This window comes from Amphiura filiformis, chromosome 6, assembly GCF_039555335.1.
Source record: "Amphiura filiformis chromosome 6, Afil_fr2py, whole genome shotgun sequence".
Classification (NCBI taxonomy): Eukaryota; Metazoa; Echinodermata; class Ophiuroidea; order Amphilepidida; family Amphiuridae; genus Amphiura; species Amphiura filiformis.
In genome coordinates, this window is record NC_092633.1 from 41090364 (window position 1) to 41107519 (window position 17156).

Below are 17156 nucleotides of genomic sequence, written 5' to 3' on the forward strand. Positions count from 1 at the left end.
AAAACTGTTGGTACTCTAAAATAACCAAATCTAGCCAAATGATAATTTTAAATAGGTTTCAATGGAGGTATTAGTGAAGTTAAATGATAACCCTAGCAGAAAAATCTCACTATAGCAGATGATTTTGGGACGAAAGGTTTGCGATATGAACACCAGCATATATATATAAGGACTCTATTAATAAAGCATGGAATAACAAATCTTCACATTTACATAATATTGTTATATAAAAGTGAATCATTGTTATTCCGTGGTTTATCAATGTAGTCGGTATACAGGTTATTCAAAATGATAAAGTAAAAAAATGTACAGAACCTATATAAGGAATCACCTGTAAATCAAATCATCATTAGAAAAACGTCTGAACGTCTAAATTAAAAATGGATTAGTTATACTAATTTGAATAAAACCATCCATTTTTGTAGCTGCACACGGTTTCACTTGGAAGTGTCATTGACTGGTATGACGCGATAAAAATGCTAAATAAAGTTGTGTGACAGGTGTGGTTTCGATCAATAATGCCTAACCGGCTACATCACGACCTCAAGATGGATTTTAAGAGTTCTTTTTAAGTATTCAATACCAATTTTACCATATTGCACTGCCCACCAAGAAAGCTCAAGAAACGGGTCAAGTACCAATATGGCACCTCAATTATGGCTATAAAGTGTCATGAAAATAAGAGTCACCGTGAAATTCGTCGTCTCTTTCGTCTTCAGTTTCCCACAGCTGATTGGATTCCAAGTATAAGCTTAGAAACGCCAGTGTGAAGCTGCGGGATCAGGAAGACCGCGAGCGGCTAGACCACAAATGAGCATTGCTAGAGTTAAGCATACGTTGAATATAGATCCAAAGATCAACAACTTGAGACGCAACCCCTTTGCAACATTTCCCAAGCAAGTTTTAGTCGCAACTGGCACCATGCGGCCGACAATGCTTTACACGAGTTATAAGTTATTCAACTGTTTAAACTATTACAGAATAAAGCTTTAAAAAAATTTAAACCATAAATGTATAAGCTTTTCATTCTACTACTAAAGTTGACGTAGTATAAAGCTTTTAATCCGTTTTGAGCTAAATGTTTAAGCAATTATTGCTTAATCATTTACAGTGGCCAAGTTATTCACCATATTGAATTTGGTCCTATAGAACTATCTGTGCCCTGTTAGGTACCGATGACTCTTAACATTACTCCCTGGGGGTGTAATAGATTGTATCAAGCATAATAATTAACAGTTGCATAGTGTTATTGTTTTTCACTTAAATAAAAAAACGAATGCACTGTACAGATGTTCAGGGTAAGATAAAAAGTGCCATCGGTACCTCTTCGGGCACTGATAGCACTATGGGACCAAAGAGATGTTGTGCCTTGTAAGGTAGCCCTATTTAGGCAACGCAGAGTTAAGGATTTTAAAGTTGTTTAAAAATTCTTTAATCGGCGAATTAGATTGTAATACCACAATAGCTCTAGATGAATTGGTTCGTGGGTTGAGCCACATTACCCGAAAGCATGTGTTCATACAGAAATACTGAGATACAATACTGACGCAGTAGTACATCTGAGTTGTTAACTATTTTGTTCAAGAGTTTCAAGGCGTGTCCACACAAATACATTATTGCTTATTGTAATATATGTTGAACAAGCTCAATTGTACTTTATTAAACCAATCTACCCTGCAAAAATCAAGACTCTAGGTGCTGTAGTTTTGTCAAAATCCGAGATTTTGAATAAAACACCAGAACCGGCGCTTTATTATTACGATGGAATTATTAGTCGAACGCATACACGATGTTCATAACACACAGTACGTACACGGCGTGCGGGACGGTGATATACACAACAAAGGGTCGTACCACAACATGACCGAAGGAGTGGTACGTATTGGCGACATGTGCGCTGGATTTCTGGGCAAAAATTATTTTGTAACGTCAACTTAATGTCAGATTCGGATTTCTTGGGGTCGACTTACCGGAAAAAGTGTCTTTGTACACGATTTTAGGTAATCGGGTTCAAAACTTATTTTTTTCAAGATGGCGCCGGCGGCCACCATCTTGGATTTCTGGGTAAATATGAGTTCGTAATGTCAAAGTAATGTCAAATTTGAAATCCTCGTGGTCGACTTATCCAAAAAAGTGTCTTTGTACACGATTTAAGGTCCTCTTGTTCAAAACTAAATTTTTCAAGATGGTGCCGGCCACCATCTTGGATTTCTGGGTGAAAATGATGCCGTAATGTCAAACTAATGTCAGAATCGGAATCCTTGTACTCGACATATCCGAAAAAGTGTCTTTGTGCATGATTATAGGTGCTCTGGTTCAAAACTTAAATTTTCAAAATGGTGGTGGCGGCCATTTTGGATTTTGGCCTCTAGCGAAAAATGCCGGGATTTTCGCGAGGGACACGGTGGCTATTTTTTTCTAAATGGTCCATAGAAGTCGAATCAATCGTCAAACCTTACTAGCAATTCACGCATACCAAGGTATTGGATTGCGAATTTTGCTATTTATTCACATTTACGCTGAAAATGCTCTCGTTTTCACGAAGCAGCATAAAGGGGACGATATTTGATATTATTATGTAGTTTTAAAGACAATCCATATCCAAAACCAATAGGGTTACCCCCCTTTAAGCATAAGTATAGAAAGAAGATTATTTTTTAACTCTCAGTTATTCTATTCTACCAATGCATGTGGTGTACCCCTAAGGCGTAGACCTATACTTTGCACCTCTGTCGCAGCGTTTCACACTAGCCTTAAGCAAAGTAAGAAATTAAAAGGCCTGCCACATCCCCACGGATTGAACTAGTGACGTGAAATTCTCACATTCAACACTATCTTACGATCACAGTTGCCAATAATCTTTTGACTTAAAATTGATCACATTGCTACTTCCAAGGAGTTGTTAATAAATTCCAAAGTAATATAATTTTTTCAAAATTTAATTTACAAGGAACTCATATCCCGGCTCATATCACAATGGCTCACGTAAAATTATTGCTTTTCTTCAGGCCGTTACTTTTTTTCCATTACGCTAATACCATCATTTGATATGTCATAATGTCCCTTTTGGTGACATTTGCAGAAAAGAATATATTCTCTGTAGAGAAAATGCTCTCTTATTATCCTCTCAAAGGACACATTAAAGGAAGGAGATAAATTTTTAAAGAAACCTTCTTGTTCAAAACTGTTGGTACTCTAAAATAACCATATCTAGCTAAATGATAATTTTAAATAGGTCTCAATGGAGGTATTAGTGAAGTTAAATGATAACCCTAGCAGAAAAATCTCATTATAGCAGATGATTTTGGGACGATCTTAACAAAATTATGCTTAGCAAGAAATATGTTGATTTGTGAGATTTAATAAAAAATCAGGCATACGAATAAACCACAATGAACAACCGTACATAATAATAATAATATACTGAAAATATGCCTGATATATTTTAAATGTCTGCGATATGAACACCAGTATATGTATAAGTGCTCTTTAATAAATCTTCATATTTACATAATTATAAATTATCTCAATTTTATAATACCATAACTTACGAACTCAATATTCTCGCTCGTGGAAAACGGCGTTGTAGATTAGAGGTGAACATTTAAAGTTTAGAGTTGGGCATACGTTGCAAATAGACCCAAAGTTCGACAGTTCGAGACGCAACCCTTTCGCAACATTTCCAAGCAAGTTTTAATCGCAACTTGCACCATCCGAAAGACAATGCATTACTCGAGTTACAAACGATATTATGGCTACACGAGAAGATATACACGAGGAGGTACCTATGCAATCTGCAACACCGTCATACATTTGAATATTGCGCCATATCAATCAATACACGGGAGTGCATCTTTAGAGATCCAGTTAAAGTATGTGTGTTTCGTCAACTTTCTGTCTACAAATAATCAATACACTATGTGCATGGTTAGTGAAATGGTCCTTGTGACCAAATGTGACGCGTCATGTCAAAAGCAGACACTTTTGGGCAGGTTATAAATTTTGAGGTTTTTACATATCTTAAATATAGAGATATTTTGCTCCACAACACCGTTTACCCCAATGAAATCGGACATTCCTAAACGAAGATATTGAGTTTGTAAGTTATGGTATTAAAAAATTGGAAATAGAGATATTAAAATATTATTGACAATGTTGAGAGTAGGAATTACCTTGAAAAATGTCTCAAAAATACAAGATGCCAGTTATATTCCGGTCTGAAACTATCAGACAATATTTTAACATTAATAACATCACAAATTTGCAAGAAACCCAAATTGTGAATTGAAAAAATCACCCCGGGCAAATTTTTGGCTATTTCTCTATTTACGATCCTGCCCAAAAGTGTCTGCTTTTGACATGACACGTCACAAATATGGTCAAACTGGACGAAACACAGTGCAATCGCAAAATTGGAAATTTGCGATTGGAAATAGCAAAGCACAATAAACAACTTTGCCGGATATTCATTGATTTGACCGAAGTTTACTTTTGAAGTTTGATACATTTCTGTCCAAACGTTCATACCCCATCCCTTAATCGGGTGAGGTATATTAAAACATGATAGAACAATAGAATAGAAATAGATTGAATAACGAATACTTGTTGCATCGAGTATTCAACATCGAATAAAAAAGCACATGAACCGTGCCATGGAATGGCAGTTTTACCTCTAATGACGTTACATGTGTAGATGACGTCAAACAAGAAGATTTTGCGGCGCACCTTGATTCACCTTTTCAGTAAATCCCATAAGCCTTTGCGCGTAGACCTCTGATGTCGTCACGTTTAATGTGGACCGTCCCATGACTTTCAAATGCACAGTAACGATGTTTGCTTAGCAACCAACTAAAGGCCTGCGGAAAACCTCACGTCACATGCATTTTAGCTGGTTTATACGATTTATTCCGTGTAAGAAAATAAATGGTGAACAATATGCCAAATATGGACTGGTTTTCCCCGCTTTTAGGCACGTTCGTTCGCTAAACCGTACACATCCGCGTGACACAAATTACGACATCACAGATGTATCCGCACTAGGCTTATGGGAATGATGTAAAAAGGTGAATTGCGGGTGGGGGGGGGGGGGGGTTCAAGACATCTTTTATTTTGCTTCCTATCTATATAATTATATTTACCGCTACGTTTATCAAATAGCTTATACATCAAGAGTAAAATGTCTCTTAAAAATACGTGAAGTAAGCAGTCGCTGATTATTAGAAACAAGGATAGGAATATTATATTTCTATCAATTTTATCACTCACACAAGAACACCCCCACCCACCACACCCTCCCCACACCACACACACAACCACAAAAACAACAATCCCAAAACACCCTGGTACCCCCCTTCACCATGTTCGCATACGCATTGATCGTGTCTATGGCAAAATTGTGTACCTGGAAGACTTAATCATCAACTGACAGTCCGAGATGCGCCAAGTTATTAATCTTCAAAAAGAAGATATCCTGAAAATGTAGTATATTTGTATTGATTACTGCTTACAGTCCCTGCTTGGTAACCTATGCTGACCCAAACTTCCTCTCCAATAGCTAGATCCAAAGTGGCTCCGTTACTGACCTGGTCGCGCTGCGCTGTCCCAGTAAATATGCCCACAACTGTTGCCCCATTTATATTTAGAAAACACACTGGACCGGTGCGGCCACCTGTATATCCACAACTAAACATGAAGGCGTATGTCCCAGGTACACTGCAGGTGAATTTTCCGGATGTCTGATCAAAGTCGTTACCTTTATTGGTGACGAGGTTGTCCCAGTTTCCCAAAACATCTCCAACGCTCACTATTTTGTCTTGAGTGTTCACCGCTGTAAACGCAGATTTCTGCTTCGGAGGAGCCACACAAGGTTCACCTTTCTCACCCTTTGATCCAAGTCCTCCTCGAGGGCCTGAGGGCCCGACAGGGCCCTGTGGGCCAACCTTGCCAGGCGTACCCATGTTTCCTTTCGAGCACGGAGAGCTATGTGCTTCCAGAACTTCTCCTGGTTCACCCTTCTCTCCTTTGGCTCTTCTGTCGCTTTGACATGAGTCCCCTTTGTCACCTTTGACCCCAGGGTCACCTCTTGACCCTGGTAGGCCATGCTGTCCGGGAATCCCGGGTATGCCATTCTGAAAGCATGTATTGATGGAAGGCGAGTGATTCTCAAATGGTTCATGAGTCGTTTGGCTCGAGACGATTCCTCCACAATGGAAGATAACATAAAAGACGGTTGTGATACAAATGAAAGAAAACACTGCCATTATACCCCTCAGCAAGCTGTAAAAATACAATTTTAAAAAATGTAATGAAAATCATATTGATCTACTTGAACCAATCATGCAATCAAGACAATTATAATATGCAATTAAAATGAACTTTCTAGATTCATTTACAGAGCATAATCTGAAGGAATCGGATAGCAACGTTTGCACAGTATTTTTTCGTGGGAACCTGAGAGCACATCAGACACACCAAATTGCATTCTGAATACGAGGAATGTCCTTCTGGTATCAAATAATTTTGATTATTTGAAATTCGCGATAAAGTACAAATTTTATGGCAATTATTAAAAATTGATATTTAACAGTCCTAATGATATGTACTTAAAGTGTATGTAGCTGGAAGGAAAACCCGTCCATCATTTGAAAGTTGTGACCTTATTGAAGATAAACATTTTTTTGTTAAAATTGTTAAATATCAAAATATCAATTTTTAATAATTTGCCATAAAATTTGGATTACATGTATATCGCGAATTTAAAAAACAAAATCAAAATTATTTGATATCAGAAGGACATTCCTCGTATTCAAAATGCAATTCCATGTATTTGGTGTGCTCTCATGCCCTATACTGTGCAAACGTTGATATCTGACCCCTAAAGCTATATACGGTTACCTCTCTTAACCAAACCAACATTTTTATGTTCCTTTATGGTCCTTAAATACGATCAATATTATTCCCAAAATCAAAGGTCAACACAGATCCCGATTTAAGAGTCACATTTTACACTTGCTCCACTAGTGAAAAGCCACACCAAAGTATAAATCATTCCTCTCGGCTCCAAGATGCAGAAAAATTGTTTGACATACCAGTAGGCCTACCTGTGCTATACTGTTCTCGAGTTATTAGCAGAAAAGTTAAAGGTCAAATAGGCCCCACAGGGATCGGTAGCCGAAAAGTGCTCCGATTTCAACAAAGTGGTATTACATTGCTCGTCATGCTCATCAAGTTTGATTGGAAAAAGAATAGTATACAAATATAACATCATGTACATGGGAAATAGGGCGAAACATTTCCCCCAGGTACTGGCTATGGGCATGAGCCGGAACTCGGAGGATGAGGGTTGCATGATAGGCACGTAGTCAGAAATGAATCATCCTTTCGGAATCCTTGGGAACTTAAAAAAAGGTTGGTTTGATTTAGTCCTGGGGGATGGAGGAGCGGTAACCGTAAATCCCATACAATACGTCAAAATCAAGATCGAAGTGCATGTGCTGCCTGATGGGAAGTGCAAGTGCTGCCTGATGTGGAGGCGACTACCTCATGCTCTCTACATCTCCATTTGCAATTGAGTGATTTCCAATCGAGTCAAAAACAACAAAGACTGTTACACAAAGATCCGTTTGTTAATTAGGAAAGCCATCCTTAATTTTTTTTTGCATGTTGATGTTGGCTTTAACGCCAACTCCTGACCGTAATATATGTGTGTGTGGGGGTGGGGTGGGGCAGTGGCGGCGGAAACATTGAAATTTTCAATTTCAAACTATTTGAGCCCAAAATGAATGTAAATTTTGGTATTTGATGGGGTCAGTGCGCACCAAGCGTTTGCAATTTTGCCCAATTTTGGCCCCAAAACACGGTGTTTTACGGGCGTTATAACGTAAATTATGTCCCAAACTTAGATGTTAGGTCATAAAGGGTGTCACTGAAAGAACTGTATCGTCAGAAACGTAATTGTTTGGGTATTTTAACGCCACAACTAAACATAACTAAATACTTGGTGTGGTTGAGGAAAAAATCACCTATCACATACTTTTTGAATTTTGACAATTAACCATACCGTTCTTGAAATATAATAATTTCTACGGCTTCAAATATCAATCGATGATCTATATAGTATAGTCAGAGTCCTAAGGCCATCTTGATTTAATAATTCGTCTCAAAGCTCCCGCGCGTATTAGTAAAATCGCCCGTTTTTTCGTGTTATTCCCGCTGGATTGAGTAAATTTCAGTTTTTTTTCCGGCACATTCATTTCCCCCCGATTCAAAACCCAAAATCTCACGTCTGACATCGTCATATGTGTCAACATAGTCCAAAGAGTAAATCTCAATAAAAAATTCTTCATCTTGACCACAGTGCAACCTCCCTGAGATATGAAAATGTGTCTATCCTTGCCACAGATACACAGAATTAATGTTTAAAAAATTAAAAACTAATTAAAAACGCATTCCGTATTAGGTTTTTAACTTGGGAAGGGCTTTGAGACGTACTATTAATATTAAAAGTTAGGAGGCCTAATCACTGCGCATCATCAGTGCATGATTCGTCTGTTGTTATTGATGGATATTGACTCCGTGGAAAGGCTTGAAAAAGAGGGAGTAAAATTCAAAAACGGAGCGGTCAATTGTCAAAATTCAAAAAGTATGTGATAGCTGATATGTACCTCAACATCATCAGTTATTTACGTTTGATTTATGCGTTAAAGTACACAAAAATCAGTTCCCGACGATACAGATCTTTCAGGGACACCCTGTATGGAATGCAGTATGAGCCAAACTACAATAGAGAGCTTTTGGTAACGTGCATGCGAGCCTAACTTCTCCACAGAAGAACGGAACAACTGTCTTTCTCTTCTGCAAACTTTAACTTCTAACAAGCCACATAAATGTCCATGCCGTTTACGTCCCGTTTCTGAATTTCATGTGAAATTTTCAACGTGATTGCTGCATACCATCACGACCGTGGGAAAACAACTTTAATGTAATTGTGATGTGACGCAGCTAGCAGCCAATACAAAAATGGCAATTTAGTGTGGACAAACTTAATTTTGAGATTTTTAATTCATATTTTCACCAAATACTCTTAGAAAGAGAAAAGGGTATTTTATAATATGCAACAACATTTTGAAACAGACTTTTCAACTTTGAGGAATATTAATTAAAACCTTTGAATTTGTTTTTAGACCACCCTATATGATCAGATTGCGTCCTTTCGCTTGCTGTGTGATTTACACCAATGCGCTGGTGTAAGTTTCGACATTTTGGCAAGTGTGCCAACTATATATATACATTTGCATATAATAGTTTAGACCTCCCGGACGCGGTTATATTTGTGCAATCATAGGCCTTGAAGGCCTAAGGTGCAATATCGTCAGTCTGCTACTTTAATTGCCTGAGTCATTTTGTGTAATTTTGAGAACAAAGTTATAGTACAAAATATGGCTCAAGAATGCATTTCAACATATTTATTCACAAGAACAAATGATATTGAGACACATTAAAAGGAATACTTAGTATTCAGAAATAGTTAGGGTGATTACGTAACTGATGCATGCTTGAACCATATGTGACCGTCCTGGTCGAAACGCTCGTAAAGTCGGCCCCTGGTCAAATTTGTTTTCTTCCGTGTTTAGAAAATATATATCATAAGCTATACGGTGATATATCATTTGACTTCAAACGATATCCAGAAGCGGAGTTATAACTTGTTAAACTTTGCTCCTTCAGTAAAAGGGTACATTATTTTGGCACTACATTATTTTTCTTATTCCACATTGCTGGTATTAAATATCAAATGGTCATAATTGGCGGTCACTTCAAATCATCCCAAACTCAACGAGGTTCAGGAATGTCATCTCATTGTTAATTGTTGGTTAACCTACCACTTGAACAGGATTTAGCCAAAGCAAACAAAGACTTTCTATTCATAAGTATAAGCTTATTATCCTCTTCAACAATAGGATTAAAGATTGGTGTTTGACTGGACTAAAATGAGAAACATGTAGGACAAACATTAGGGACATATGAATACAACCTCTATGCACATTTTGCACTGTAACTCGAAATACAATTTGCCGACTTTACGAGCGGTTTGAGATGGACGGTCACATATTTAGTACTTTGTTCTCAAAATTACAAAAAAAAATGAAGTTGGGCAATTATTCTAGCAGGGTGACGATATACAAATGCGATTTTTATTACAAGATGATGGTTCACTGTTAAAATGCCCGGACGTACGTGGTTTTTTCCTCCGTTTTAAAAAAGACAAATTCTATGAAAATACAGAAACGTTCTGTAAAACCTGGGTAAAAAACAAAACCCAGAAACAGTCTGTAAAACAGCAATAACATTCTGTAAAGAAAACGAACATTCTGTATCAAACGGCCCAGCTTTTTAAAAACAGCAAAACTGCTGTGAAAAAGAGAAACGTTTTGTAAAAAAAAACCAGAAACGTTTGTAAATCCGGAAAAAATAGAAACATTCTGTAAAAATCCCCAGACACATTCTGTAAAAAAACGGAAATAATCTGACATTCTGTTAACAAAACCGGACAGTTCTGTAAAACAAAACCAGACGATTGCTGACAGTTCAGCTGCCAGCAGTTTTCTGCACGGGAATGTATTTAACAGTGCACTGTACCGTTCTTAGTTTCATAATTTACGTAATTATCTTAATCCATACCTGGTATCCAATATGAATTCAGCTGTGAAACACAGGTGACAGAAAACAAACAGAATTCCAATTCACGATTCTTAAACTTCGTCGGCGATAGTTTAATCTCGGGTTCGATAACGGTTTACCAAGTTTTGCTTGTCGTCTGAAATCATATAAGATGTTTGGCAAAGATGTAAGCATTTTGTATGTTAATGAGTGTTCATGTCAAAAGTCAACAATGTGTTCATCTCCTACAGAGAAAGTCTTATACAGGGTGCGCCAAGAGCTTCGACATTAAATTGACTAATTATAGTCTTCACCAGCTGGCAACTACAAAATGCCTCGCCAGCAAAGTGATTACATAACTCTTTGGTAACTGGATCACACACCTATTGGAATTGGTAGTGCATGTCAAAGACTTTGTGTTGCGATCATTTTGATCCTAGGGTGCCGAATTCAAAAGCGTGATCCAGTTGACATACCGTAAAACCCCGTCTACAAGCATATATGTGACGCGATCAAGCAAAATCAAGTCGGAACTCGGAGATATTAAATTTTCAGTTTTTTATAGGATAGTAAAACCATTTACAAACCTGGATTTTGCAGAAAACCCCATTAAAATTGAAAAACTATTTCCAAAGATATGAACAATTAAAGAGTTACCAAAACAATAGGAAACAAAAGGAAATAGTTCCTTTGTTTGACTATATCTCAAAATCAATATTTCCGAGTTCCGACTGATTTTGCTTGATCGCATCACATATAGTGTTTTTTATAAAAGCTTGATTAATTCGAAGCAAGCGTTAATATACCAATACAATAGATCGGTCTTAAAATAATACTTGTTTGTATATGCTTGGATCCGTAATTTATTTGCTCTAACTCCATAATGGCGACTGGATTAATGTAGCTTTCATCTGAAGCACACTATATGCTTGTAGACGGGGTTTTACGGTAGTGATGATATGATTACAATGAGTGATCAAAAGAAAGGCAGGTGTAAGCGACTGCAGCAAAATGTATCCCTTTTGTTTCGTCAAGTGGATTGTTGGTCACACTTCAAGTCAAAAGAATCTACCTTAGGCGCTTCATTTGAATAAACATGAATGAATTCGCTAGGCGATGACCTTCTCAACGGTTCCTATGCTCACGATGATTACACTTTTGATATCAAATTTGGGTATCAACCTTCGAAGGAAAGTGTATAGAAAATTATTATATAAATTATTTTGCCATAAATCAGACTGGGATTAAATGGGGATGGAACCAGTGGCGACTTTTTAATTTGTTACCGTTGAGTACATAATTATTAAAAGTGTATTTTTCTTCTTCAGGCCTCTTCAGTAAAACGTCGTTATTGTATTCATTAACCTTTCCGATACTTCCCAGATTCGATTGCATAAAAACAGAGACTACGTCATTGTCGATGCGAAGATCGGCACTTTGCACGTTGAACGGCGCAGTAACGATTTGCGCATCGAAGATGACCTATTTTCGGTTTCTTTTGTAAAGGCTTTCGGGAATTTCCGAAATGATTTACCATGAATACGTTATTATTATTCATGTCATTGTAATCACCGCACACTGCCGGAGTCAAAGATAGCTAAACCAGTTCCTTGGATCAGTTAGTTTGTATTATAATGATAATAGAGGGTAACGTTATCGACGTTTAGCGGTGCAAAGCGTCGGTTTGTGCCTTTGTCGCGGTGCGCTCTCGGCGAATCGCTTATGTCACTCCATAGGTTATAGGTGCGGTTTATAGTAATCTGGTATTCGTCATTATATGGAAATTATTATAATATACCGTGCATTGTCTTTACATTTACACATCTTTTGTTCATGATTGAAGAAAGGTCATTATGTCTATTTTGGGCATTATCTGGATATACGAATTATAGGCCTAGCATCATAAGAAAAATAGAGCTAACATCATGAACGAGTTAATTGCATCTGTTACAAGCAAAATTGGTTGATTTCATTTTTGTATCGTTAAACTATAGTAACTTATTTCAAGCAATATTGATAACGGGTGGTCTGGTCGTGATTTCTGCATATCAACAAATAACAGGCTACTTTAAACCGTCCCTATCTAATTTTTTGAAGTGCTTCACTCGATTCGCCGAGCGCAAGTATACGACCATGCGTGCATACGAATGTCTAGGGTGTGCGCTTCTATAGCTGCAAGGCCCTGTGTTGTTGTTTAATGGTTTATGGAATGAAGTGGTCAGCGAAAGCCTGTAAAGTTGTTGAGGCTTGCGGATCAATGTCTAGGCGTTGTGCCTGTGCGTAGCCCACTTTAAATCACTGCGGTTTTTTTTTTACGAAAATGGTTTCGAACTGTCAAAATCGATAACGTTGCCCTCTGTTGTCAATATAATTACAATACAAGGGAATACGTAAGGTTTATATATTAAGTATTTGCTTTTTGTTACTATGAGATAATCACACCAATTATTCCAATTCCAGTGACACCTCATTTATTTCTCTGGACCTTTTAATATATTGATATGGGTGTAGCATTTTTCTAGTCCGACGAATAGGACCTGGTTTTTTTCTCAGTTACCAACTATCACTGCTCAGGCTCTGATTGCTCAAGAAAGATTGATCGCGAAAGTCCAGTGACCACGCCGCCCGATGGCGGCGATGGTCACTGGACTTTCGCGATTCGTCTTTCTTGCGCCATAGATATGAGATAGTGGTCATAGTCTGAGGTGAATATTGTCTGGGAAATAAGAAAAAAAGGTCCTACACGTCGGACTACATTTTTCTGTGAAACGTCAATTATATAACAGGGCTGTAGTAGTTTTTTGCATGCCCCTTCAGTGAACATTGCCTAATCCTATTCCTAGGAATATGCATGAGGTGTCACTGCATGGAGTTGGAACAGATAACAGTTTGAACAACCACTTTTCATTATTGCTGTCCTTAAAGTCGCATACAACAGTCACAATGTAGAGTATATAGTGTGATTTAAAAGTCGTATTAAATGCTGTTACTCTTCGTAAAGCAAATATCCAGAGAACGTGGTATATTTCCAATTATTACTGTTAACAGTTCCTGAATTTCCAAATCCGATCCAGACTTGGTCTCCCTCAGCAAGCTCCACCAAAGCGCCGTTGGTCGCCTGATCATGGCCACCTATATTACTGTACGTACCAACAAGAGCCTCACCGTTCTTCATGAGTTGCCCGATTGGATGGTTCGCATCCCAGTCGCAGAGACTGAACATGAATACGTATATTCCTGGCACACGACAAGTAAACTTCCCTGTGGTTTGATTAAAGTCATTCCCCTTGTTAACGACGACGTGGTCCCAATCACCTAATGGACTGCTAGTTGTGACAGCCTTGTCCTGACTGTTCACTGCCGTAAATGCAGACTTTCGTCTTTCAGGAAGCTCACTTATCTCTCCTTTCTCACCTCTTTCTCCCGGTTGGCCCGGAAGGCCCGGTGGGCCGGCAGGTCCAGTCTTGCCGGGTCTTCCTGCTCTTCCTTCTGATCCCGGAAGGCCATCCTGCCCCGATTCACCTTTGACTATACTGGGATCGATATCACAGGAGTCTCCCTTCTCACCCTTGACCCCGGCATCACCTTTTGACCCCTGGAGGCCATGTTGACCGGGGATGCCGGGTATGCCGGCTTGACAGCATGTATTACATTGGCTAGGTGGCTCAGTGGTAGACATGGCAACGTCGAATAACTGAAGACAGCACGTCATGATGACGCAACTAAGTGACAGAATTGTCATGGTTATAAAATGATGTAGCTCAGACTGCGCGACTGAAAAGAGAACAGAAACGTAAAGGAAATGTTAATTTTGGTCTTTCTTGTTATTGTTTTTTCTGTTGGAACTTGGAAGTGATAATTGATAACATGCTTAATCTTGTCTGACTTGATAATTCGTAAAAATGACGCACAGTGGAGCACATACTATTATAATACATGTAGCCCTCCTTCAATGTTGCTACATCCATGTGGGTACAAGTTCGACGTAGATTCACTTCCCGTATCAACTCATAGCTTTTCTACCTGATTTCAAGCTGATTTAAAATGTGGTTCATATCAATTTCTAAGCACTCTTTAACATGTTTAAGCAAAGTCATTGTTCATTGAATTTACAACCGTATGACAAAACAGGCAAAAATATTAACTTTTTACACAAGATTTGCAATTTATAGAGACTTGGCCATTGCTCATTGCAATGAATCTTGTATAGTGTGCTCTTTCATTTAATGACATAAAATTAGCAAAATATTGTAAGGATCAACTTTTAAAACTACATCTTTGTCAAATATTGTGCGTGAATAGACCATTGTCAACAGATTGACCACATTCGTCTTGCTATATAAACATTGAATTGTTTGGTGTTAAAAAATATATATCATAAAATCAGCCATCTTTTACGAGCGTCTAATGTGAAATAAATCATAGACAGTAACACCATGGCTGTCGAAAGATAAAAAACGACAACATTGAATTGCGTCATCTGTTGACGTAATGAAATAAAGTTTAGCGGGAAGTGTTGGCTTTCGTTCGATATAAAAACTTTTCTGATTGGATGAAGGAAACTATCGGGGTTTTGACAAAATCAATCACAGAGGCCGTATTTTCCACTAGTCGCCAGCTAGAAGCTCACACAGTTTGTATGATGCTATGCACTCAACCGTGTAGTGTAAACACAGACTGTGCTAGACTCCCTGTGCTTGGATAAATTTCTGTACTCAGGTGTATCGAGGTGGAAACTGTACATAATGCATTTATTAGAGTATCGTTTTGTAGCCCAACCTTTCGATATGAAAATCGTCCGTTTTTAACCCGTTTTACATTTCAATGTCGAAATAAGGTCGAAATCGAGGGCTTAGAGCCCGAACTAGCTATGTCCATTTGTTTTCTCAATTACATGTTATTCATTTAGGTAACAAATGGACGGTTAATTCTGCCCTCCATAAGAAAATGTAAGTGACTTTGGTGTATGTGCATGGTCACATGCGTCTAACTAACTGTTCAAGTGACCATGCATATACCCCAAAGTCACTTGCATTTATTATGGAGGGAATAATTAACCGTCAATATCAGGTCTGCGGACGTATATATCGACGTTGCTACACCATGACCCGAACCATGATAACGTTGATTGAACGTCGATTTGACCACTTACGCAAACTTTCAAATCCGACGGTCCTTTCAATCGTCGATTAAACGTAAATTCAACATTCATTTTTCAACCTGTGCAAGTGGGTCATTACATCAGAAAAAATGTCAAGGTCAATATATATAGAGTTCAATGTGGATTGACCCCTATCACTATAAGTAACGAATACAAAAAAATCTAAGTTTTAAGTTTTTTGAAGCGGAAATGAAACCATTATAAAAGCAATCTGAAAATGTGTACAACGCAGTGCGGAATTCAAAGTATGACCTTTGACCTTTTTCCCTATAAATTGAGAAAGGCGCATCACATTTTTCTTCAATCGTTCTGGCTCATCCACTATCATGAGGCATGCACCCCCCCCCCACACACACACACAAAATTGATAATAATTATCCGAATTTCCAAACTGACACATACAGAATATCGTCGGCCTGCCTGCAAAAAACAAGGCTCCATTTCTTCACACGTGCCAAAGTTTATTGCATAATATATAGTACGAAGCTTGCAGCTATATGGGTACCAAACTGCGTTCCCTCTTTTCAACATAGGCTACTCCTTCCCAGTTTTAGTTTTACCTTTTTCCATAATTTGAAACATAAAACCATCTCATAACATTAACAGCCCTTATAAGGCCATTGATTTCATAAATTTTATATGCGCCGCATGCCATTATTCACAAATCACTGATTTTTGAAAAAAGATTAGCAATGCAAATTGTGCGTCCAAAAATTCTTTCTGTCGACAGAAATGTTCATGCACCCCCCTTGTCCCTTCACCCGGGGGCACGGACTGATGGCAATAATATAAATATTCTTACCTGAAAATGATGGTAGATAACAACTAGCATAAGCAGACTCCTTTTTGTTGCACTTTCAAAGTTAACGGCAGTGGTATGAGGCTTTTAGACATTCTGTTCGTGAAAAACAGGGTTCAAGTTGCACTGAATTTACATGACTAAAACCAGTTCCAGAAAAAAAAAACCCGATAGGCCTACTCGACTTTATGTATATTTAATTACAATTTGTGGTGTGATCAAGCAATCTGAGTGAGTCTGATAAACCAGTTTGCCTCTTTTTTTTCAGAACACCTTGTATAGAAACTAATAGGTATATAATAGGCCTACTGAAATTGAATTCGAGTATTATTATGCAGGAATTCTTTGTGTTGGAGTTACAAACAACTATCGAATGTGCTGGGAGTTGACCATTATTAATGTGATTTAAATTAGTTGATTTTCTGCCAAAACGTTCTAAATGTTTAGACCTACATACTCAGAATAGTTAGTCTATTATATCCAAGCCCGGGGGGTACTTCAATATGAAATGGATATAGGTGTAGGACTGGTACTTTC

General features: G+C 38.0%; 1 protein-coding gene across 1 annotated transcript; it reads right to left on the reverse strand.

Annotated features, from left to right (window-relative positions):
- Positions 1-5366: 5366 nt before the first annotated feature.
- LOC140154530 (uncharacterized) lies at positions 5367-16677 on the reverse strand. Its single transcript, XM_072177099.1, has 3 exons — positions 16623-16677; positions 13647-14433; positions 5367-6276 (listed from the first exon to the last, which is right to left on the reverse strand). The coding sequence occupies exons 2-3, from the start codon at positions 14399-14401 to the stop codon at positions 5448-5450; spliced, it is 1584 nt and encodes a 527-aa protein (XP_072033200.1). The 5' UTR covers positions 14402-14433; positions 16623-16677; the 3' UTR covers positions 5367-5447.
- Between the last annotated feature and the right edge of the window lie 479 nt (positions 16678-17156).

Bases quoted from the DNA above. Each gene is read 5' to 3' on its own strand.
- LOC140154530 (XM_072177099.1), bottom strand. From the start codon at position 14,401: ATGACAATTCTGTCACTTAGTTGCGTCATCATGACGTGCTGTCTTCAG. The intron at 6,277-13,646 runs ACAGCATTTAAT...GTATTTTTACAG, and splicing joins TATTTGCTTTACGAAGAGTA to CTTGCTGAGGGGTATAATGG.